The sequence below is a fragment of the Nyctibius grandis genome, chromosome 1 (genome assembly GCF_013368605.1).
Source record: "Nyctibius grandis isolate bNycGra1 chromosome 1, bNycGra1.pri, whole genome shotgun sequence".
NCBI lineage: Eukaryota > Metazoa > Chordata > Aves > Nyctibiiformes > Nyctibiidae > Nyctibius > Nyctibius grandis.
Window position 1 is genome coordinate 86718335 of NC_090658.1, and position 26598 is coordinate 86744932.

Below are 26598 nucleotides of genomic sequence, written 5' to 3' on the forward strand. Positions count from 1 at the left end.
TAGGATCAAGAAGAGAGACATTCTGGATCACTCCATGAACACTAACAGCCACAGATCTGGGAACGTCTTAAAACTGCACTAGATTTCCTATATCATACAGGGAGAGTTATATTTTTCACATAGAAATGGGAAAAAAGTCTCCATTTTTGAATGTGCTAAGCCAGCTTTGAATAGTAGTAATAATGGAATATACAGAATTCTCATAACTTTCAATAAGTTCATCACACTGTATGATAACACAAGTATCTTCTTTCTTGACTCCAGCTTAACAGACTGTACCTTTCTATTTGTAAAATATTGAAACAATTATGGTAGGCACAAGATATTTTTACTCCAAATCTACCAGTAAAGTGGCTAGGGAATTAATTTTTCAAATATTTATTGTATTAAACTTCTGGATATTCCATTATTTTCACAGTATTTTTTTAAATGTGAGTAAATTGAAATTTAAAAAATGAAAGCTAGAGGTGGTTTTTGTTGTATTAGTCTCCTCTATCTACACTGCTCAGCTGAAGAAAACAAACATAAACATAGTCTTTCTTCCTTCTTTCACACAAGGAATTTATTGAATATACATTCCATATACTGTGCACTAGTGAACTCACTTAGTAGCCTAATAAGATGTAATACAAATAGGCCTAAAAACTACAGGAGTATTGTCTGTTTAAAAATATTGTGATAAGTCTGTTGTTTTCAGTCTAATTAAATTTTACACACATATTGTAATAGAAAAGTAAAAATTCACTTTCTAAGCTCATTATTAAAAAAATATTATCACACTCCACTTAAATCACACTTTTTGGGCATATTTATTGTTCATGAAAGTGGTCATACATAAGCAACTAGGGTTTTTTGTAAACACCACAAGGAATTAAAAACATTTCTCACTTAAAAATAGCAGAATCCAGCCTGTAATTTTAATACAATGATATAGTACTTTAAAAATGATGACTTCAGTTATATGCACATATATAATATATATAAACAGACACACACACACACTTGTTTTTATATATGCATATAAGCAATTGCATCTCTGCCACAGTCAGGCAGGATATTAAAAGAAATGTATTTTTTTTATTCATGTTCAATACACAGCAATGATACACAACAAAATCATACCTATACAATAAAATTCATATCAGGTTTTTCTGCAGTGCCAATAATCTTGTAGATTACTGAATATTACAACTATGAAGTCTTAGAAATACAATAGCTTTAGAAGTTTATGCAACATTTAACATGCTAGTCAAAAGACAAAAAAGGAATGAAATATTGATGCTATCTTAAGCACGCGGAAAGATGAGGACCAATACTTGTAAAATACCTTAAGACTGGGAGAGAGATTTTCAGCTTACATTAAGTGGTAAATAATTTGTCTGTAAATACTTTTTTTCCTCTTTTTAGGTACACAAGATTCACAAAAAAAGTGCCCTAGATTACAGTACGTCCTTGTCCATGTGCCCAGAGATACATTCTCCTACTAGCAACGCAGTGCTGAAAACACTGCTGTGAAATGTCTCCAAGAGAACCCAAGAGCCATGTGTAAAATGTGTTAATTCAAACTTTGCAGAGTGCATACATATTAAGCTTCATAATAAAACTGAGTTCACTAAAGACCCTTCTGCTTCAACAACCTCTTAAGAGACAAATCACTGTCATGTCAAAAGGAAGTAGACAAACACGATGAATATCACTACAGAAACTACATTCACAATAATCTACAGCCTGCTACTGAAATAGTAACAGCATATGCACTTGTTCTTTTCCTCAAAATCCAGTACAAGTTTATAGATCTGAGAAACATGCATTACTATACAAGATTTAATATAAATTCTTATTTCAGAGAAGATGTATTAAGCTTCAGTTCTGAGATAGCTCACAGAACTAAAACAATTTACTTGATCACAACTGACAGAAGCAGAAATGAACCTATAGATTTTCTCTTAAAAAGAAGTTCTCTTTTACCACAAAGACTTGCTACTTGTCTCAGAAACCATTTCCCCTCTGGGGATACTCAGTCAGTAGTATGTGATCGATAACTTCAGGTATTTCTATATTTGCAGAGGCATAGCATGGCATGATCACTATTAAAACTTCCCATAGTGTTTCTTGCCTAATCTATATAAATGTAATATATCACTCTTAAGTACTATAACATACTATAACAAGATGAGTCAAATACAATTAATCGGTGTAAAAATATTAAAACTAATCATTACAATATTTTTTTCAATTAGTCAACAAATAATACGGTTGTGAAGCCGAAGTGAAATAGGATCTAGATATTCCTTAAATTCCATTTCAGAGCTGAAACTCATAATAAACATTTTTCCCTCCCTCCCAATTTTGGTTGCACATTAGAGTATTTTTTTTTTTTCCTGTAACTATAAATCTTGGAGCAATCACCTCCTAAACACATTCACCTTCCCCCTCCCTCACCCCAATAACTGTGCACTTGTAACAATCTTATTCCTTTGCATTTGTACAAATCCTCTCCCACAGACCTATGTTTACTCAAATTTCCAAAATCTACCATGATTGCAGCAGCAGTCTATCAGCGAAACTCTCCATCCCCTATAACAAGAAGTAGCACTAATATTTATCTATGTACAGAGAAAATATTGGGCAGGCAGGTGGGGTAGTTCTAGTAGCTGCTATTCCATCAGCTCTCCTCAGGATCATCAAATTAAATTCTAAACTCTGAAATATTTTATCAGGTTGCATAATTATATTTTAAAATACATCAAGCACATAGAAATACAGTAAGTGCTCAGGGCAATGAATTTCTAGGCACTTAATTTTCATTCTTTTCTACATAAATTCTGTAAATTCTTCTAAAGATCCCACTAGACACCAGTGTGTCATGGCCCATACCACTTCATGGCAAGGGCTAAATGATACTTTAACAGCAATTACAGAAGTCTTTCAGAGTAATGAAGATCCATTAGACTGTTACCATAAATTATGTTTTAAACAAGATAGATCACCTCAGTTGTACAATATTCTACAACAAATTTCAAACATTTCTATAAACAGCAACAAAAGGAGCAACTTTTATAGTCACAGAGAAAATAAACTACCACTGGGAGAAAGTAAGGAGCTGAAAGCTGAGAGCAAGGTTGTCAAGACTCGTAAAGTGCTCAGACAACTACAGTGAGAAAAGACCAGTGTATGACAAAAGTTTAAGCAAAGGGAAAACAAAGAGACTTGTCCTTTTAAAAGGTTTGATTTCAGAAGAGTTTTTAATAACACATGCAATATTGATACACAAAAACGTAATCTTTTCCACACTTTTAAAATAAATATATGGGCTCTTTGGGCTGTAAAAGCATAAACATGTAACAAATTACAAAAACAAATTATGTATAGCTATTTAAGGGATTTATAGTAAAAATGTATAAACCAGTTTCCTTAACAAAGGAAGTGAGTGGTTAACCCGGAAGAGGTAAAAGTCTAGCAAGTGCTTCATATGTCTCAGACACTATTTTGTGACTGTGGTCAGACCTTTATCTACTTCAGTTTATCCACCTGAGCATAAGTAAAACAAAATAAGCATTAGTAAACATTTATTTCAGAAGCACTTTGGAGCTTGCAGAAATGCAGTAGGAAAATGCAAAAAATTATGAAGAGATATTAATAAGACTCCAATAACTCCAGAGGCACACTTCAACATACCAGGTTATATATCTGTCACCCAATTTCTGCATTTTTCCAAGCAGCTGAGGGCATTATATGACACCTCATCTCTTCAACAACTGCAGAGAAACTACAAGAGAATTAAACTGCAAATAAGTGAAAGATACATAAACAAACCTTTTCCATACCAGACTCTGGAAAATATTAGTAGTAATTGGCTTATATTTATGTGGAATGACAAAAGTTTCTGGAAAAAACATACTGTTTTGGTTTGTTTTCTTTTTTAACCAGAAGTCCTCACCTTCACCTTACAACTTCATGGACAGATTACTGTGAGAACCAAGTAAAGAGGTTAATTTCCATGAGTCTTGCTGAAATCAATGGAATTATAGTGGTTACAACAGTTCCAGCATATGAACTAAACCACAGGATCAGCACCTTGTATACACACACACAAAAAAAACCCCACAACTAAAAAAAAGTCCCTTTGCTACAGATTAAACACTTGCTGCAAATAAACAAAACACTGCAATTTCTACTATTCCAAAGTTCAGGACTTTTCTATGAAGTTCTGTGAAAATATCAAAGAAAGAATTGCTGAGGAGACATGTCCATGTGACTTGATCCTTTCAAGCTTCATTAAGAAAAACAGTTAATAATCACAATATTTGAAAGGTGAGATTCTTAGATCTGAAAGTACTCATTTCCAGCCACACCACAGTATTAAAGGTAGTTTTGGTAAGGAGTTTATCTGAACGACAACAAGATTTTAGTATCTACTATTCTGAATCCTGGAACAACTAGGTGAACTATATGAAAAATAGAAATCTCAGATTTCAAATTAAACTAATGGGTAGTTGCTGTCATTGCTACCAAACTAGACCGCTCCTAAATCAGAAACACAAAAGCATTTCCTAAAATTATATTTATTGTAGGACTAGTATGATTAGCCTTAGAATCTCTAAATAATTTAAAAAACACACTAGATCTGTGTCTGCAGTCAATTAGCAGACAACATATAACAATGGAAGTTTTCGTACATTTTTTGCATGTTTAGAGGTTTTTCCCTCTCAAAAAAATCTTTTCCATTCTCAGTTTCAAACACTTTTCTTTTTAAATTCAAAGTAACATAGAAAAAAATATGTTACTAGTCAGTATCCAGTAATCTGCAAAAGTCTGCACCATGTACCGAACAGAAGAAATGGAAGTAAAGTAGAAATCTTTCAGCAGTTCTTTGGAACTCAATCTTTCAAACATTTTTTTTTTTTTTTTAACAAAAACCACTAGTGTTGCATCACACATACCTCTTCAGTGTTTTTACCACCAGCTAGTCATATGTCAAGAACTCCCTGTGTGCAAAGCATTAAAAACAGTAGATGTAGATTATCCCACACACTACAGACATGAATCCTGCAAGAAGTTATCAGGATAAAAAATTAGATTACAGCATCACTTTGATTAGAAACACAACTACAAGAATAAAGGAAGTATAACTATGCCAAAGTTTTGTTCTACTTTGATCATGTAGACTTATCCTATGCAGATGTTCTGGAAGCTCAGCATACAAGTTACAAAATTAAAAAAACACAAAACAAAACAAAAAAAACCCCAAAACAAACAAAACCCCAGCATTTTCCCTGAATATTCTTGAACTACAATATCCCATAAGACAGAAGTGTCAATATTCTCATCATCTTTTTACTCTTCAAAATTCAGATTCAGTAGTAGTGCATATACATTCCAGAGATATAATAATTTGAACGTATCTATAATAAAGACATTTAATAATAGATTTTTCAGCTCTCAATTTCTTTCTCAATGTAGTCAATGCATGAGGAAACAACTGCAGCAGCAACTCACATAAGCCACTGTTCTTGTTCTTTTCTGTACTTCTCCGACCACTTCTGAGTAAGCTCTAGGTAAACATTTGGTTTATGGGGCTTATAATCAAGGTAAACCACCTGTCCAGTCCGTTTGGGGACAGCTTTTTCAATCTGAGTTCCCTCATGCCATTCATTAAAAGATGTAATAGAAATAACTTCTGGTCGCACCAAAAGGGCTGCACTGAAGGCAGTCTCATAGTACTTCCCATTGACACGATTACGGGTGTTGTGGTTGTTCCACGGTCGGATACTGGTATCAATATACCCTGGTCCCACACTTGGAATAAACATTAAGTTGTTACTATCACAAAAGGCTTTTAAACTTGCCCAGTTATGATGAGATGAGCCATAGGAGAAGCCATTGGTGGCAAAGTACGTGTACATTCCATCAAAGCCACTTCTGTGAATGTCATGCTTATGTCTTTCCTCTACGAGAAGTGCAATGAATAACGCATCATATGGAGTATTTCGAATACTCTGGGATCCAGAAACAGTTAACAGATTTGCCCATATTTCAGGAATTGTTACGTAAGAATCATAAACATAAAACATTGGAAGAAATCTGCCTGTGCTGGTCTTATGCCTGTAAAAGGCTGGATGGCCTCCGTATCTATAAAGCAAACAAGTATCATTAAGACAAAATTTGCCATTTGGAAAATACTGTTTTACAATCTGACCTGAAGACTTTTCCGAAAAACTAATTTAAAAACACAGTGCATAAGCTTCAAAACATAGCAATTCATATCCATTTTCAGGCCAGTGTTTGCTGAAGTATTAAATAATGAATCTGTAAAGAACCTTTAAATTACCACAAATTAGTAACTTAGTGTCAAACTGTGCTATAGGTATTAGTTTTCTCTGAAGGGCAATTCTATAATTCAGTATGAAGACAGTCTAAGTAGCATTGATAAACAAAACAACTAGTAGCTGTACAGAATTTGTCAAGCTGAATTAAATACATTAGAGGTCAACACGTTAAAGCTCTAGCTGCTAGTCTGTCACTATAAAAATGTATAATTTATATATGATGTAGCTAATACGTTAACTGCTTTAATCTGAAGTATCATGACTTGTAATACTAATGAATGTTGAAAGCAATTTACATTTGAGTATCTGTGTAAAAGTAATACTTCAGTATCTAAAAAAAAGAGACTGAGTTTTGTACCACTGAAATATGAACAAAGTTTCTTATAGTTTTCTTCAGTCTCAGTACACATTTTTATTCATTCTTCCAAGCTTTAGATAATATACAGAAGTCCCCTAAACAAGCATGTAACAAACCCCAAAGGAAACCATTCTGAAAGCACTCACTTGTCAATGATGTATTTGACATTGTGGTACATACTGCGATCATCTCTGTCTTTGTAAGGTTCAATATGAAAAGTGACCTGAAGGATGAAAACATAGTAAGAGCAACACAAATGTAAAACACTATTGAATACATGGACCCTGCATACTATATGAAGCAAGTACCAGTCACATTAAATATAGTTCTTTACAGAGCAAACATTTTCATTAGTCTATTTTGAGAGTAATCCAACTCTAATTCAACTCCTGCACTGCTAAGATTAGAAGCTTCAGATCCAAGGAAGTTTAGTAATAGAGTAAATATTTAGTTTTTTACATTAAAACAAAACACTGCTTTTGTTTTTCCCTAGGCTATAGCGACTAGTAAACATGCTTCAGAGAACTTAAACTACAGCAGAAACTAAAAACTGAAATATTATCTATTTGAATGTCAAAGAACTGATTAACCAATAAAACATTTTAATATTTCATTTCTAAACAATGTATTAAATTTGCTATATATAACTCTCCAAGGAGAGTTTTCAGTGTCAAAATAGATTTTAAGATATGGGATACGAACACTTCAATTTTATAGATTTATCAACAGCAATAAACTCTTAGAATGAAATCTAATATAATGTACTGCTACTGCTCTGAATTTCAAGCCTGAAGCTTATGGAGTTATTCAACCTATAAATGTGAAGCCATTTCAATATAAAAATGCCATTGTTTCCAAATATACAATTAAATGGAAGAGTATATTACAATGACCAAAGCAACTAGTTTTTCAGAAGCAATTTTAGAGCAGAATGTATTTAATAAAGTCTTCAACAACTCTGCAACAGTAGCAAATTTCCATTGTAAAGCCAATATCTATCTCTATTAGGTACAAAACTATAGAAAAATACAGTGTTAGACTAAATCACTAGGACTGACAGGACAGGTTGAAGAGCACTATAATTTCATATTTCATTTCCAACTATCAAAACCAGGCAAATCAAAAGGACATATCTTTTAGCAGACTTGTATTTAGCAGACATAATAGAAATTTATTTTGTATGTTGGATTTTGGTCCACGGACATTCCTAACACTTAACTGTAATAATTTACTAGCGCAGGAATGTTTAAAACATTACAGTGAAGGTAGCATTCCCTGGTAGCATCTATACTTTATATCTGTATTCCAGTAATTATTCCAAGCAATAACAGCAGTTCCATCCATATTCCAATCATTACTATACTATTACATGCCTTTTCCTTGGTAGCTTATTTCATTTTGCCTTGGCTCCTTTCAGAGACTTGAATGTTAACAAGTTCTTTTAGGTTAGAGCAAGCTCCATCTGAAAATTCTGGGAAGTATTATACCTTTTTTTTTCCTTTTTAATAATTTACTATTAGATATGTGCAACTTATGTCACATAACACAATTCACATAGCATTTTTAAGAGTTTCAAAATTACTTCTGTATCTGATTTAACCTTCTTACTTTCCTCCTGCTTGTCAAAGACTCTACAGTTGCTACTAGTGACAGGGAATTTCTCTGAGAATCTGCAACTTGCATGACCAACTAAAACCAGAGCAGATGAACAGGCTGTATTTTCAATCCCCAGGACAGACAACACCCTCCAGAGATGAAGCACATACAGCTACTTAGATAATTTAAAAACTCAAATTTATTACTCGGCAAAACTAAAAGGCAATGCATGTTTTCTTTATCCCAAGGGAAAATACAAGTTTTACCCTAAAAATAAACAAAATCAAACCACGATTTTAGATTCTACTGATCAATCCACGTACTCTTTAACCGTTTTGATATTTCACATATTTCAGGAAGCCAGTAATTTAGCCTTTCTATCCTGTCATGCCCTGGAGTAACCTAAAGTCAGAGCAGCACATCTCTGACCTTACTGTCCAAGGCAAGTGTTCCTGATACCTCCTGGAATAAAGACATTCATTCAAACTAGAATTTAAATCCCTCTTTATTACTTATAGATGCTTGCTCCTGACATCTATGATCAGGCATCAGTAAATTATGCAGTAATGCAAAAAATAAGGTTAGTCTTTCTTCTTTCTCAGAGTTCCTTAGTTTATATATCATTGTATTCCATTATATTTTTAAATATGTAATACTTCCCTCAACTCCCAAGACTCATCTGAAAACAGCACATTGTCTAATTTTAAAAACTGTTTCCTAAAAAGAAAAAAAAAAGATCCACGACCACCATACCTTAGATTCTGTACGTTTTAGATGTGAACCAAAACAGAAAAAAGGTAGATTATGATATTTATTCTAGTTATAAGGCAATATTGCTTAGGTCTTATCAAAATTCAGTGTAATTCAAAGGGCACTTATATCTGCTTCTATGACCTCAAAGATATGCAGCATAATAGGAGACAGAAACAGATGCCACCATTATATGGCAAGCCTCACTGCTCTACACCACAAGTCAAATGTAGTAAACTCTTAGCAAGGTTTACTTTCCAACGTAGTCCTATTTTATGAATCTTAAAAATACTTTACCTTTAGATTATATTTGTGTGCATAATCCAAAATAACAGGCACCAAATCATCAGTTGGTTCTCCATTTTCATCAGCCATACCTGGTGGGTACCATGAAAGCACTATTACACCTGAAAATATAAAACTTAAGTTTTAAACCATGTTGTTTAACATATAATATGTACGTTATAACATTGTCATGAGTTATAATTATTGTTTGATGTGAAATCTACATAATATAAATGAGAATTTCAAATTAGTTTTTAACCAATTACGAAATCTCAATATTTTCAGAGTGGATTTTAACTTCCCTCTGTTTAAAAGAAACAGAACAAACAGTGGTAAGATTATCTGTCAAGGGAACAGATCTGTGCTCAGTGTCCCAAGCCTAACACTTAGAGCCATTCCCTCCAGCTTTCCAGCACAGCATCCTAACATCCAGGTTGTACCAAGAGGAGAACACTCTCAACTAAGGCATTATAGCTATGCTGCTGCACACCTAGAGAATATCAAGACACACAGGGTTAGAGAACACTCAAGAGAGGAGAGCTATGCATGTGATGAAAGAGATTCTTATTTTATGAAACTTTATTCCCCACCATATTTCTGCATTGTACCTCTGGTTCTACTACAAAACAACCATTTCATACTAGAAGCAGTGACTGTAATCCCACAGCCTTCCTTCTTGCTAAAAGCAGTTACTAGAGTGTAATCCACCCTTTCGACTATGTGAAATTAGTTTTTAAATTTATCACCTAAAAAAATGCTTGAGTAACTCTCAATAATTTAAGGATGTTACTATTCCTTTCAAAAAAGATGACAACAAATACAATGTCCCTACACTGTAAATTTTCCTGATGCTCTCCATGAAAGCAAAAGAACATACACCTCTTCAGAAAGGCTAAACCCTTTCCTTCTAAAATAAAATGGTGTCAGGTAAATAAGTCAGACCTTTTAGGTGTGTCGCTGGCAATAATATCAGGAAGAAGGTAAGACAGAAAGAAATACATGAAATACTGATATAGGAATATTTTCCTAACAATACTATTAAAACATATGGAAGAATAAGTCTATGTGATTCCTTTTAACTAGGTAAAGATTTAAGTACACAAATCAGGTCACTGAAATAGGGAAGTATATAGTCTAAATTTCCTGTATTTTAGTAACATTGTAACATTTCTGACAATTTCTAAACAAGCAGGTCCAAATTTATGAAAAAGAAAGCATAAATTAGAGTGGATACACAATCATCTTCTAACATCAAAACCAGAAATTTGAGCTCACTATACACAGAAGTCAGTTCAATAAAAGAGAATCACAAATAAAAGACTATCACAAGAGATAGTCTGCTCAAGGACAAGAAAATGCAGTATTTTACTGCATTTTATCACCCTATCTTTTATTTAACACAAAAGAAAAGGACAAAATTCAAATGAGTAAGATGTAAAGGACAAGTAGAAACAGCCGCCACAAACTCAGGTTACACCCAAGGAATCTTGAATACATCTGTCAAGACCCTCTTCTATACGTTTAGGAAACAGCGAAAAGTGCAAGAGACAATTGTTCATCAAGGAACCTAAATTCATGTTTGCATGAGAAAGACTACTTAATATTTTCCTTCCTGTGGTTAAAAAATAAAGTCATGTATCACTTCAGGAGTCCAAAAAAAAGGATGGATTCAATGCCAAAAACAATAGCATAAAATGTTTAAAACCAAAGTGGAGTCATTCAAGACAAATCAAGAACTTGAAAGTGGACTATCACAAAAATAGGCTGGTACAAAAAAAAAAACAACTTCACCAAGCAATCTGAGGAATAAGATCTATTGTATTAATCTACTAAAAATTAGGAAATTAATAAATAAGGAAAGAATTGTAAAATATAAGAAGAATACAAGGAAGCACTGCATGAGACTCCGCTGCTCCAATCTCTTATATGCCTTTGATCATTACACAATATTGGCTGAAAGAACAACTTACATTTTCATCCTTTTGTAAGATCCTGGATAAAGCCTCAAAAAAGGCTAGAAGAAAAGTTATTATTTGACAGAATGTAAAATGCAGTCATGGATTAGACACTGGCTAAGAGACAAAAAGAAGAAACTGTAAATAGTCAACCTCACAGTACACAAAAAATGAACAAAGTAGAATCCTTATTAAAAAACAATTAATACTTGAAGCAATGACCTGAGGGAAAAAAGCTGATGATTTATGTTGATCAAATCTAGACAGAAGACAACAAATTCAAGTGTACTTAAATCCATAAGTCAGAATAACAGAAGAAAAAAAAAAAATCACTTTTGACAAATATCAGTAATATGTTACAAAGAGTATGTCACAGGAAGCATGAATTACTCATTCACATTGCTGTTTTTTCACATTTCCCACTGTTGCTGGTGTTCCTGTTAATGGAGTTATCCTATTACTGAAAAGAGTGAGAAATTGCCTACGTTTGTATTAACCCTTGTACAAAATACAGGTTAGGTTAAAAACCAGAAGAAAACTATAACCAAGAAGTAAACATTATACAAGTAAACACTACTAATGGGAATATAACAATTATATAAAATCTTAATGATTAGGTGAATGAAAGTGATTCAATTCAAGGTGATTAGCACTCCGAATAATGCTATGAGCTCTGGTCACGTTGCTCCAACTACATTTACAGAAGCTGTTCAGAGCCTATATGACTGTTTATTTTAAAGATGAACATAAAAAGGACCATAAAGCCCAACAACAAAGAATGACACCAAAAATATATTGAATATTCTTATGTATATAGTCCATCTTATTTAGAGAAAGGGAACATCAATTTGTATTGGAAAAAAAGATCCTTTTGGACACAGAAATAAAATACAATTAGCTACATTGAAACTATCATACCTGAGTTCAAGAAGGTTTGGATTAGACATTTCCATAGCTAAAGAGAACACCTACAAATACACTGCATAAAATATAAATTGTATAAAAGTTATAATCCTACATGCTCTTTGACATATGAATTAATAGATAATTGTTATTACACACAAAGAATTCAGGAAAAAACCCACACTCCTATTTGAACAGACTGCTCCATAACCACATTAATGTGATTTACAGAAACCTGTTCTTAAAACTGAAGTATTCATCTCCAAAAATAAAATACACAGACGATATATTCTAGCAATGGTTTCTGTATTTTCTACATATGTTATCAGTGCTTAACAGTAAGTCATGAAACACATGCACCTACAGGATTACAAATATAGTTCTTATGTCTCTGTGCTGTTACATGCATCACACAGCTTTGAAGATGTAGGTTTCGGTTTGGGGTTAAAACGCAGAAATAAAAAGATATTTACTAGTTTCAGACAATTCCAGAATTACATACAAAAATGGTAGAATGGGTCAGTTGTGTTCATTCACATATTAAAGGCTAGATAAATGAACAACATGCTGAAATGTTAACATTCATTACCAGTTGAAGCTGAATGCATTTGTTTCATGTGGGCTTCTATGACAGAAGGGTCTTTAGAACTGTAAGATCCGAGTTCAGGATAAAAGTTGGCCCCAATGTCCTCAGGAGGATTATGCCTTCCCTTTGGATAATTGTTTGCGATTTTAGGATCCCAATGTGGCAACAATGGATGGTTCCAGTGAATATATTTACCATCAAACTGTGGATTCCCAAACCAACTATAGTAGAATATATGAAAGTTATAATTAGGAGAAGTCAGCTCTTCTTCCAGTTTGTTTACAGGAGGCATAGATGCTTTCATAGTATTAACTGCAATACTATGCAAATTACTGACATGCGTTACAGTATCTCCTTGAACTCTATTTAGTGAATTCTGTTTATTGTCCAAGAGCACTGTCCGTTGTTGAAGCTCGGGCAACAAACCAAGTCCAAATGGATCCCCAAAGCCAGCTCTGTCAGGTCTCAGAGTCTTCAAAGCCATCATTATGGAACAAATAAACAAAATAAAAAGCAACAAAACGATGCACGTTCTTCTGCGAAATCTTGCCATGATGTCATAGTTCAGAATCCAAACAGAAGGATTTTGGCCGCAACTGATCAAAAGACAAATATTTTGAAGTCAGATTTCTTATTACCTAATTCAACAGTATTAAATGCTTCATAAAGTTTCTACGTAATAGAAATAATATGGAGGCAAATGTGACACATCCACTGACTGCATAACTAACAGCCCTTTGCAGGGGTGGGTGTGTGGAACAAAAAACATTTCTGCATTTGACAACGTGTGTCAGGTTCTGAGGTTCTACCACCAAGGACTCACATATTTTATAAAACATCTTTCTTTCGAACTTCATTGTTTTCCTAACCCAAATAAATCCCATGAAATGGAAATTTTGGTTACATTATTTCAGAGATATCATGTTTTGACAAGTCTGATAGAAATAGCACAGAAAATAGTAGGAAAAAAGAAGCAGCCATAAAAGGAGAATAACACAGCAGAACAAGAGTAAAGGACAAAACTGGATATGACAGAAGTACAGCTTACATTCAGAACACAGGTTTCACTTACTAACCTATTTACTGGCTTTGGACCAACCACTTTGTGTTTAGTTAACCAACACATTGACTAAATACTTTGGCAAATTAAACTCCAAACAATGATGCCTTGCAACTTTACAGATCTAAAATTCTAATTTGTTTTCTGAATTAGGTAAACAAAAAAACCAGCATAGCATTAAAGATGTACCTCAACCAAAAAGCCTGTAAGTTAGCTGCTGGCAGCCTGTTAGTACAGTATCACAGCTGCATGACACTTCATGTACAATTCCAGGACTAAGTTCAAAACAAGACCAATAGTACACAGCAAGATTTGAGCCCTGAAAGTAGAGGGGAAGGAAATCAGTATAACGGAATGCCTGATTACTTTATTTCTAACTTTAATTCCTGTTCAACATTCAACACAAGAGAGCCAGAAAAAAGGATTAACAAAATTTAGGTTACCACAGAATTATGTGGAACAAGATTATGCATAAAACTGGCAGCACTAAACTGGAAAATCTTAGAATAAATTTCTGATTCAGCAGCCATTAGACATAGCATAACTGTGATTTTGTATTCTGTCACTGACCTGCAAATTTTAGAATCTTACTTTAATTTACTGAGATATACACAGGTAATTTTAAAATACTTATAAAGTATCTCATCTTAGTTTCCTAACAATGTTCTTTAGTACTGTTAAAGCGTATTAACATATAGCTCAGTTGTCACAACACTCTATTTGTTACTGCTGTGGTAATTTTAGATAAGGAATTTCAGAATATGCTTTTTAACAATACAGCCTGAATTGGATTAGCAGTATGACACCGCCAAAAAAGGGAAGTTCTGCTTCCATTTCCAACCTTAACCTGTTCATCCTGCTGTCTACTTTTAGTTACTTCTTGGATTCATCTGGTTTTCACAGCAAGGTCACTCATACACTTCAACAGTAAAACCCTGTTAACATCTCAAAAATAAACAACAAAAAGACCCGTATGCACTTTTACCTTGTTAGAGAGCTGACTCAGCTGCATGAGTATCAACCACAGCACGAATGCCAACAAATGAGTTAATAGCACAGATGGGGGAAGGGAACAAAAATGATGCTGCTCATTTTACCCAACTGGATTGTGAAACTATACCTTTGGTTACTGTCAGGGAAAATGATTTTACAGCATATATGCTCACAATACTTCATTTAAGACTTTTCATTAACATATTTTACATCACTTGACATCAAATTACAGGGTTCTTTTTCTATAGCTCACAATCCATCCCGAGATCTTAGAATTTTGTCAAAAAGATTATTTGGACTCCAGAACATTTTTCTTCTACTAAGAAATTAACTTTAGATACATTCAAACTACTACTATTTTTCCCGACCTTTTCAGTCTTCTTTCTAGTCTATTATGCTACCCTTCCTTTGGAGTTTAACTCAATTTTGGGATTAGACAAACTGAAGTTTTCTAAAGAGTCAGGATTTTATTTTTAAAGGAAACAATATTATTCACCTGGCTAATGTATTAATGTATTCAGTTTTCTTTAAATTAACCTAGATGCTATTGATCTTCATCAAACAACATACAGGACTGCCAGTGATAAACTACTTCTGCAATTATTATTTTATCTCATCTCTTCTGTAAAAAAGAATTCATGACTGTAATGTCCATAATTAAATGTTCATAAGGTCTTTCATTTGAGCTTTCCTATTCCATATCTAAGAAACTGTTCCTTTTTATTCTTTGTTTGATGTATCTGCTACTAAATTCCTCTATTGCATCAAGATTTCAGTATCATAAAGTGCTTTTTCTGAAGCATCAGGAATTGATCTTAGTGTTCCACATTCTTATTTCAATAAGTTATTTTTTCAAGTGAATATTTATCATGAAAGTATACAAAAAAACAAGCAGCATACTTATTAAAATTTGACTAGCATCAAGACAGACTCTGGTCTACCATAGCATATTATGAACCTCTAGTATGCTTATGTAGAGACTCAGCATCAAAGTGCAAAATTTCTAGAACAAGTAAGTGATACCTATGGTAAAGGCTTGTGTATTAGGGAAACATCAGTCTCAGTGATGAGACTGATTCAGCCCTGGCATAGATACCTATACTGTAAAAGCTGCATTGAAGAGCTACAGGTTGGCAATGCTTGCATTACGTAATTTAATTCTGTTCAGAGCTATTCTTTAGAGACAGTGACAGATAAACTACGCTCATCAACGCTAGTGCCACAGAGGAACAGTAATATTGGGGAAACAGACTGAGCAAATATGCCATGTGAAACAGCTACCTGAGGTTATGTCTATTCTTGAAACTGAACAAATCCTGGAATACATATCTGATTCAACAGCCATTAGAGACAGCATAGCTGTGATTTTGTATTTCTGTCATGGACATCCAAATTTTAGAATCTGACTTCAATTTACCGAGCTACACAGGTCATTCCTACATACTTAGGAAGTATCTTGCCTTTTACTGTTTTCTGCATTTGGATCTAGCAGAAATTCCCTTTCCCAGTAGGAAAAAGTCAGCTTGAATAACTTCAGCTTTATGCAGATTAAGATCTCGCATGCAGTCACTCTGACTCATATGATGACTTGTTAACTAGTAGCAGCTTTTGGATTCTAACCATGAGTTTGTTAACCCACGTTGGTGTACCAGCCAAATATGTTAAGTAGTTCAACTCTTTCTCTTGGCTAGTGAATTCACTTTAAAAGAACAAAAAAATTCATCTGTAACAGGTCAGAAGGAAGAACAAGTTAGTTTAGATCACCAGTCTCTGCCTATGGGCAAAGAACAGGGCCATGGTAGAGCAATGCTTTAACCAGAACTGTTAGGCATCTTCAGCTACTCGTGCATCAGAGACTGCCTGAACAAAAGGTCATTTCTTTGTACCATATGAAAAAACACCTTCCATTTAAAAACTCATCTGCTAGTTTAATTTGATGCCCATAGTTCTCAAATTAGAAGGGAGAGTAAGCAAGCATTTGTTTACATTTATATATTATTATTTACATTTTCTACTTCACTAGTAATTTAATTGCTTTTATCAGGTTCTCCAAGTTTTCCTTTTAAGAAATTTCTCGTCTCTCTAGTCTGTACATTGTATCACTATCACTGGATACATTTAACCATTTTTGAGGTGTTTCTTTTCTCTACTGTTTCAGCTCCGCTACATCCTTACTTTCTGAGATTAAGGGAATTTGAATACTGTGTGACTTTCAACATGCACCTTGGACATAAAATTGCCTTTTTTTTTTCCTTTTTTTTTCCTTTTTTTTTCCTTTTTTTTTCCTTTTTTTTTCCTTTTTTTTTTTTTCCTTTTTTTTAAAAAAATTTTGCTCCCTATCTCCTTTCCAAAAATTTCTGCTATCAATTCAGTTCACAGCTAGTGCACATAACCTGACTACAGAACTATCATCATCGCTAAATCTAGTTCCTGAGTAGTAAAAATGAGCTCAGAGGTTGCTACTGTGAAATTAAATTTTGTTTCTTTACTCTGTGCATATTTTTAAAATAGATTTAATTTAAAAAAAAATTTTTTTTTAATCACCCAGTCACTCTGTACTGGAAAGTTCTTTGGCAAATTTTCCACTGAAAGGTGCCTGAATAAGTCAGGATCTTCAGTTAACTCTATCAATGTACTCTTCATTATCACACACACTTTTCCAAATCATGAATTGTTACCTTCAGATCCAGATCGAAAGCACAGAAGTCAACTGATGTCTTCTGGTTTCTCCTTTTCTGATTACAGATACTACAATTTCCTTCATTACACATCAGAAGAATATGAAGCTTTACCATGAAAGGGTAGAACCTATATTTCTATAACATTCAGTCCCCTTCTCCAAAAAAATCTTATAGAATTATTTTACTTCTAGGTTGTGAGCTGCTATATACACTTAAAAGTACAAAATAAATGTAAGTGTCTTTATCCCTCTATGACCATCTCTGTTCCAAATTAATTTGTTCCTCATATGGGAATAAATAGTATGAAACTCATCGCAGTAGTACAAAATCTCCAGCTGTTCTTCCTAAAACAACTAACACCTCCATGAAAAAAAAAATCCACAAAGAAAGCTGAAGTATTTTCTAAACTGTTCCCCAAACTTAACAGCAAGCCTGTCTCAAGGATAACCTCTCCCATTCAAGCCAATACTTGTCAGTGATGGGTTTTTTTCCTCCCTAACTGCTGCTTTTTATACCCTTAAGATTTCCTGCAGGCAAACCTTCTGTTTGTCCTTTCCACTGTATGAAGAAAAAAGCGTACAGCTGGACAGATGACAACAGAGCTTTTTTTTCCCCATCACGTTTCCCAAAATAAAGATTTTTTTTAGTCAGAGGGAAAAAAGGGGGTTAATTACTCCCGATCATTTTGGTTATATGATAACTCAAGTTTAAATACCCCACCCTATGGGTTGTTTTTTCCAGTTTTACTGATTCCAAAAGAGAAATACACAATGCAAAGAAAGTATGTACAGATAAAATGGATGCCTCTATTTTAGTAAGAGCCAGCAAATACTGTAAATTTTTTGTTCTGATGTTCCTCAACTTAACAAAAGTGCAATACAGAAGAGAGCTCTGAAAATTTGACTTTCCTCATGCAAGGGTAAGGTCATCCAAAAGTCACTGAGGTTGGTAGCTCACGGCTGGTACCAACGGTTCTCCTAAGATTTCCCAGCTCAAAGAACCTGAAAACTCTTTAGTGACAGATCAGCTCTAAACAGAGCTGAACCTTCTAGGCCTTCAAAGCCCTTCATTCGGGAGCTACGGTGCAGATGCGCACCTAGAAACATTACTTTGGTTCCCAAGTGATTGACCAGGTGAGACTTAGTAAACTTCCCAGAGGGCTATAAGAGTCTGTCCAAACCACCACATTTACATAGTACATTCTGGTCTGCGGAGCACAAATAATTAGAAAAGCAACACAGGCTGACCACATCTTCCTTGTGAGAGCCTCAGGAGTGTTTCTAGTACTAGAAAAACTTGGAAATTTCTCAAAAAGTGTCTGCATAGGAAAAGTCTTTTTCTAAAGACTTTTTTAAAAAGCCCTTGAAAATCATTAAAGATGGAAGAAGGCATTACACATGGCATGCAGACACTTTCCAGCTGTGCTTACATACTAAATACATATATATTTAAGCACTTCCAATAATATAAAGTTTGTTATTGGTCCACCCAATTCAGAAAGAGGTACTTGAAATATGACAATTCTAACATGGATAACGGTATCATTCACAAAATAGGGAATGTGATTTTTTGGCTAACCAGATTTGAATTTAAGAAAGATAGCAGTAAGAACAAAAACCAATCCTGCTGCATTTTCTTTGTTCTAAACGTGATAAGACAGCCTTCAGCATTACACTATATTTAATGTATAAGAGCATCTTATTTTAACATGCCAGTGTTCTCTGCTTTGAAAGGACACTGAAACACAAACCTAACTTTGAGCAGCTGTGGACCATGAAATGAAAGCAACCTTCGGCCAGTTTCCTCACCGGGAGCTACCTGCGAACCACCCTCCCGGGGCAGGTCATGGCACGGGCAGCTGCAGAGCAGGGCTGCTTGACAAGGCTTGGAAGTAAGAAAGGGGAGCGGAGCCAGCTTGCTGCGTTCCTCCCCTTCCCTCAGCAAGCCACCAAACTATGAGCGTTCACACTTTTCTCTAACGCTGACGAGCCAAGCGCCGGAGCTTCCAGCCACGCATCAGCCCCCTGCAGGAGGCTGAGCATCTGCCGCGGGCCAGAGGAGCGGCGAGGGGCCTTCGCGGAGCCAGGAGGGAAGGCACCGCCCGAGGGGCGCCCCCGGCCCCTCCGACAACGGCTGCAGGCGGGGGCGGGCGTCTCCCCCTCCTCTCCCGGCCTCTCCCAGCCCCGAGGAGCCCCAGGGCTACGCCGCAGGGCCCGGCTCGGCCCGGCCCATCTCCTCGCTACCCCTTCCCCAGCCCCCGGGTCGGGCAGCGGCGCTAGCGGCTGGGAGGGCCGCCAGAACAGGTGCTCCGCGGGCCGCTGCCGTTACTCACCCGCCCGAAGCAGAGGCGCTGCCCGACGGCCGGTGGGCGGGCGGAAGAGGGGCGTGCTCTCGGGGCGGCCGGGCGCGGCGGCAGCGGCCGGGCCAGCACTCCGCCGAGCCTAGCGGGCAGATGCGCCTGCGCCAGCAGGCGCGCATGCGCGGTGCCGACGGGCGGAGAGGAAGGGGAGGTGGTGCGGAGAAGTGGTTCGTGGGTCGCGGGGCAGCTGTAGCCCCCTTAACCCGCGGCTGCGGCCGCGCTGTTAGTGCGCGGTTGTGAGGCGTCAGCGCCAGTCACTGCGGGCTTGCGGGGGTGAAGCCGAGCTCGTCAGCCTGCATGCGGCCGGGTGCTCGCTGGGGCTCCATGGCTTTTTCCCCTCTGTGAGGAAGGGAAGTGAGCAGCTGGGTGTTAGACCTTCTTGGGCTTCCAAAGAGCCTTTTTTTTACTCAAAAGGCCTAAAAATCCTTCAGTTCTTTAAAGTTCTTTGATGGATTGTTGGGTGCTTTTCAGCTGGGGAAGAACTTGCTCAGTGGTAATGTCTGGATAAAGCCTGTGGCTTAAATCTGTGGACGGTGCACGGCAGTGTGTAGAAGAGCGGCGCCTCTGCACCGCTAAGGATGGCAGTTAGCGTTAGAGTGAGGCATTCAAGATGGTGATGCATTGAGGAAGTCAGTGTGTTGGGGCAGTTGCCCGGCTTTATACCATGTCAGCTATATGGGAATAAATCAGGAAAAAATACATGGATAGAAGTGTGATAAATACTCCTATCATACTGTCATTTTGTAATTGCATGGAATTGCAATAATGTAAAAATGGTTTCACGGGTGTTTCATACACTAACATTTCATGTGTGCTTTACTCTTTTTTTTTTTTTTTTTTGCAAAATAGTGAAAAGGGCTATGAATAGTTGCCATAATGTAACCAAATCAAGGAAAAAATACATACCCATTTTCTACTGTAATGTCAGAAGTCTGTGAAGAAGAACACTTGTTGATGAGCACTTCAGACTGACTCGATACAAACTGTTACACTATGTAAACAGCACTGTTTCCCTTAGAATGAAAACACTTCTTCCCTTTGCCATGTGAAAAGTGACTATAATGAGTTGGATCCCTGCAGTGTAGTTTGCCTGTTTGTTTTTAAGAATCTCTCTAAGCCCTGAGAGAAACAGAGTACAAACATAGACCAGAATTGTGGTTTCACTGAAATCAATAGCAAAACTCTCATCGATTTCAACAGAGGCAGTATTTCACCTTGTATGTGGATGAAAAGACTTGGAATGAGTATCTCGTACTGTAGATATAAACAAGATAAAGAAGTAAATTCAACAGCTCCCGAGGTTCTCCTTGAGTTCTGAGAAAACTGACAGGCAGAATTGCTGCGTGATGTTTTCTTTATGCTCTCTGAGTGCTCTGATGGGAAATACATTTGCAGTAATGCTTATTTCTAATATTATTTCGTGCATGTATCTGAATAATTTCATTAACAGGGAATACGTTGTGATTCAGGGATGTCATGCTTTAATAATAAATGAGCTGGCATATGAATAGTCTGGAGACTGAAATTTGAAAACTTGATATCCTTATAATTTCCTCACAGTCTTACAAGTTTTTTCTTTTACTGCATTTTGTTTCTTTTGTTGTCTTCTTTCTTACTGTTCCCTTTTTCTTTCTTTTTTCTTTCTTCTTTCCTTCTCTCCTTCTCGCTTTCAAAACAAAAGGCAGTGTAAGGGTGCTCTTCAATTCTGTTTTATGGAGGACATAACTTTAATTTTCTCTTTCTCTTTACCATGTGGAAGAACTTCTACTGGAACTAAGAAAGTTTGTCTGAAAATATGATTATCGGAATGCTTAAGAGTGGAAAAAGTAAATCTGAAGCTTCATTTGGTCATGTTCCATTAAGAGTATGTGTTTACAGGATAAAAATTTACTAGTGTTAGGAAATAAACAGAAAAAAAAATCATTTATTCAGAGGAAAGAAAACCCTAAAATTTGTTGTTCTGACATAGTTCTGTTATGTTGGAACATTTTTGCTGAACAGACTGAATCTGCTGGCTAAGACTTAAAAAACCAACAAACAAAAACTGTTATATCACACAGTTTCCTCCAAGCCTTTCTGCATAGTAAGGAACTTAAGTAATTATGTTCAGTTTAAGTTTAGGTGGGACAAGGGAGGTTAATATGATTGTGGTAATATTATTGGTTAACTTTCTTTTTTAATGTCTTGTGTTATATTTGTTTTTCCTTCTTGGTCTTATACTTGCTTTTTTACTGTCTTTGATCAAGATGTACCTTTCCCTAGCCTGCCTTCAGTGTATATTCTTATCTTTCCTGCAGCTTCCATAATTTTCTCCTCCATTATATCCTGTATCTTCTCACTTGCTCTTTATGGATATAATAGCTGTAATAGACTGTTCTGGCCTCAGAACAAACACAAAAGAGGGCATAGTCTGTGCTTGTAGCCTTTTCTTCTGTTCTCAATAGTTCTATCTGTCTCAAAATCTATTTTCCTTCCAGTGATAATTCTTAATCCAGAGCTCCTCATTCAAAGTTTCTTGAATCTCTGCCAATTTATCTATCTGATACATAGCCACCTCTCTGAGTCCTTCTTCCCAGAGCCTCTTGTTGCTGAATCCCACATTTTCCTGGGCAGATGCTAAAGACAACCTTGCTTTTATGCTACAAAGAGTGGGAAAGTGCGAGTAGCGGAGGAACAACACGCAGACAACTCATTATGAGTGATAAAGCATGCGTCACTTTATTAGCCCAGACAGCATCTACTTATACAGTGGATTTTAATTATGCCTACTAGTCAACTATTGATTGGCTGAAGCTCTACAAGTTACTTTTGCATATCCCTCCTACTTGCGGTTAGCCAGCTGTGCTTCTTTCTCATTCTCACGGCTCTCACTCCCCCTTTAGTTAGTTGTTTACGATCCCTGTCAAGGTCTCAGTATCCTTGCCGTTCTGCTATCATCAGCATGAATTGCAGTTTCGGCCAGGGCCTGAGGCCTAGTCTTGCTCGCCTCAGAATCTGCTCTGCTCGTACAGTTGTTCCAATGAGCCATGACCTTTGTCATGCAGCCAATCCCCAACAATTCCCCCTTTTTCTTTTTGTATGAGCAGAGCTAGGTTCATCATTTGATCGAGATCCTTGCGAAGACATGAGAACAGGCATGAAATTAACATAATAACTATAAGCATCAGTAAAAACAGTTAGTCCAGTCACAGGTATCTCTGATCTGATAGGTTGTTCTTCCCAATCCTGTTTGCAAATAAACTGTAGCTTTTTATCTTTTGGCAAATGTGTTAACAATTGTCCAGTAAAGTCCTGTAAGGCCATTTGAAAAAGAGTTGACTGATTTGTTAACCACTGTAGATATTCCTTTCTGATAGGTAAATAGATAGCATCTGAGTCTAGTCCGGTAATGTCTGTAATCCTTTTATGTACTTTGATAAGCAATTGTGCTATTGCTTCCACTCTGGTACAAATTGTTGTTTTAGGATGAAAAACCAAAGAGTCCACTCAAGCATTGTCTTCTGCAATAAATCCAGGCAAATTAGTATGATTTCTTACATGTAAAACATAAAACAATGCAGTTCGGATTTGAATTTCTTGCCACAGAGCTTGCAGCAATTCAAAAACACACTGATTACATATATGCTCTATAACAGATCTATCCAGTTGCTTTATAATGCCAGCTACATATGCTGAATCAGTAACCAAATTAAAGGGAATGGGAAAATTCTGAAATATTTTTAATACAGCTCGTAATTCTACCACCTGAGGTGAACCCTTTTGTTGTACTACCATAGATTCCCACTTGCCATCAGAATACCAGACAAGGCCTGCCTTGCCTGTGTTCCCAGATCCATCCGTAAAAATGGTAATTCCATCCATGGAAGTGTCTGTATACCACACTCCAGTGGCAATTGGAAGTTCCGCACTCAACAACCTGTCCCGAGAAATTCTCCATAGCTGTTTGCAAAGCAAAGCTATTAGCCACACACCACTCAAAATATTGAGCTGCAATAGGAACGGTTAGTGATGCAGGGATCTCTGGCCACAAGCTCCCGACATCGCATCCGTCCTTTGATGAATAATCTGTGCCAATAGCTCTGTAACGAATCTGATCATTCTGAATTCCATTGACCAATTATTGCATACGGAATTTGCCTATCAAACAAAGTGATAATTTGTATTTCCTGATTCAAATCAATACGATGTACAAATTTGGAATGTAGCCTGCTTTCTATTTCTGTAATCAGTTGCTGTACCTCTGAAGTAGTGTGTCATGGTGCTGTTAAAGTTGTGTCCCCTGCTAACAATTGGAATAGAGATTGCAATTGTGACGACGTAAGCCCCAAGTACGGCCGCAGCCATAACTTGAGCCTTATGTTTTACAGTACCCACTTTTACACGTGCCTTTATCATAACATTCAAATCTGTTTTTCCAGGTAAAGCTTCAATGATCTTTTGACAATCAGCATTAGCATTATCCCTGTTTGCACAGGTCCAAGGCTTGGTAGCCGCACAGGTTAACCCCGTGTGGAAACACCAGTCCTGCGCTCCCTGCGGTTCGGGCTGCGAGTTAACTGCATAGGCCTGGAACTGGTTGGGAAGATTCATTTGTGTCAGCATACGGTTCCACCGCCCTGCATTCTGCAGCTGGTTGTTATCAGCTGACCTTGAGCATTATACTGAGACCTGCACAGCTTCACAAGATGCCCTAGCTTCCCACAGCAATGACAGATCAAAACAGAGTTCTCTCTCCCACTCAGCTTCAACTTCTTAAGGCAGTTTTTCTTAAAGTGACCTTCCTGCTCGCATGTATAACAACGATGAACTACCTTAACTGCCGCCACAAAAGTTGTTGCTAAATACTCCATCTGAAATGTGGTGGTTCCTACTTTCTCACAAGCATCCATTGGCTCAGTTAAGGTGGCATTACTATTTGCCATCCCTGCAACAACTCTCCTGCAGTCCTCACCTGTGTTGTCTTTCGCTAACTATAGTGGCAATGCTTCTTTTACAATTTTCCAATCTAACAGTTGCCAAATATTTCTCCCCTCAGGATCCGCACCCACAATCACCGGATATGCTTGTGGAATTATAACTCCTTCTAATAACGCATCTCGAATGACCCCTTTCCATTTCACTCCTCCCTCACCTCCCCCCACTTCCCCTGTATACGCGGGCGGACGCTGACCCTCTCCCTCACCTCCCACATTACCAGATGGACGCAAACCTCCCCCCCCGCCCTGATGTAAAGGTGGAGTAGGGAGTTGTAAAGGAGGTTGAGGTGGCCCTAATACTTGTCCCGAACACAGAGGGGGGTTTTGGGGGAGACATAGTCACGTGTCCCGAGGCGTTGGCTTAACGATGCTGCTGCAATTCCGTCTTTAATTGTTCCAGTCGTCTACCAAGCTCTGTCATGTCAAGTTCGTGTCCATTTCGTGATGGTAACAGTCCTTTAAATCCTTGTGACTCTGGTACTGCTGACTCCTTAAATGGCAACCTTAACGGTGGTCGTTTAGCGCCGGAATGTAAACTTTGTTCAACAGACTCAGGAAACAGTGAATCCGGTAAAGGTGGATACGAAGCAGGTTTACCTTCTTGTTCTCCTGCTCAGCCTCATCCGTAGAGAGATCAATGAGAGGAGGGGGTTTCGGCTAAATCTCCTGTTCAGCGTCTGAATCAATTAGTCCAAATCGAGTTTGTGTTTTAGGGTGCACTATCAGTCCTGATGGATCTGTATCTATTTTACTCGCTCCCCGCTCCTCAGCTTTTTTCGGAGCCGTCCGTACTGACGGCGATAAAGGAGCTGCCACCGGTACAGCCACCGGGGCCGTGGGAGGTTTTGGTCCCACAAGATATCACCGAATTTTCGCCATTCCTCTACTTCAAACAAGGAGTCGGGTTGTTGGAAACACCCTTTAACCCTCCCATATGCAACTATTCCTGACAATTGTTTGATACAATCTACTCCCCGCTTTTCTAAAAAGCGCTGCAATAATTCTTGGGTTACCTTGAAATCCATATTGCTGGCGATCTCTCCGTGCTCCTTGGTTAAGGCACTTATGCTCCTTGGTTAAGGCACTCCATTGTAGGACAAATCGTTGATGCAGCCTTCCCGGCAGCCCTCACAGACGGCGAACCCCTTTTGGACGGTTCAGGCTCCACTGGTCGACACGCTGCGCCAGTCAGCGTTGGGTCGATCTTGGCCCCCCGGTCGCTGCTACCGGTGCTTCTCTGTGTCTGCTACTCCCGTTCATTTCCTTCATGTCCCCGTTCGGGCGCCATTTGCGAGTAGCGGAGGAACAACACGCAGACAACTCATTATGAGTGATAAAGCATGCGTCACTTTATTAGCCCAGACAGCATCTATTTATACAGTGGATTTTAATTATGCCTACTAGTCAACTATTGATTGGCTGAAGCTCTACAAGTTACTTTTGCATATCCCTCCTACTTGCGGTTAGCCAGCTGTGCTTCTTTCTCATTCTCACGGCTCTCACTCCCCCTTTAGTTAGTTGTTTACGATCCCTGTCAAGGTCTCAGTATCCTTGCCGTTCTGCTATCATCAGCATGAATTGCAGTTTCGGCCAGGGCCTGAGGCCTAGTCTTGCTCGCCTCAGAATCTGCTCTGCTCGTACAGTTGTTCCAATGAGCCATGACCTTTGTCATGCAGCCAATCCCCAACAGGAAAGTGCTGGTCCATTTTTCACTCGAAGTTTTCAACAGCAGTAGAGATACTATAATATTTCGGTGGGATTTGGAGA

The 26598-nt window shown here is 37.2% G+C and overlaps 1 protein-coding gene across 1 annotated transcript; it reads right to left on the reverse strand.

Moving 5' to 3' along the window:
- Positions 1 to 785: 785 nt before the first annotated feature.
- MANEA (mannosidase endo-alpha) lies at positions 786 to 19905 on the reverse strand. Its single transcript, XM_068398281.1, has 5 exons — positions 19829 to 19905; positions 12766 to 13358; positions 9331 to 9440; positions 6834 to 6910; positions 786 to 6132 (listed from the first exon to the last, which is right to left on the reverse strand). The coding sequence occupies exons 2-5, from the start codon at positions 13313 to 13315 to the stop codon at positions 5496 to 5498; spliced, it is 1374 nt and encodes a 457-aa protein (XP_068254382.1). The 5' UTR covers positions 13316 to 13358; positions 19829 to 19905; the 3' UTR covers positions 786 to 5495.
- Between the last annotated feature and the right edge of the window lie 6693 nt (positions 19906 to 26598).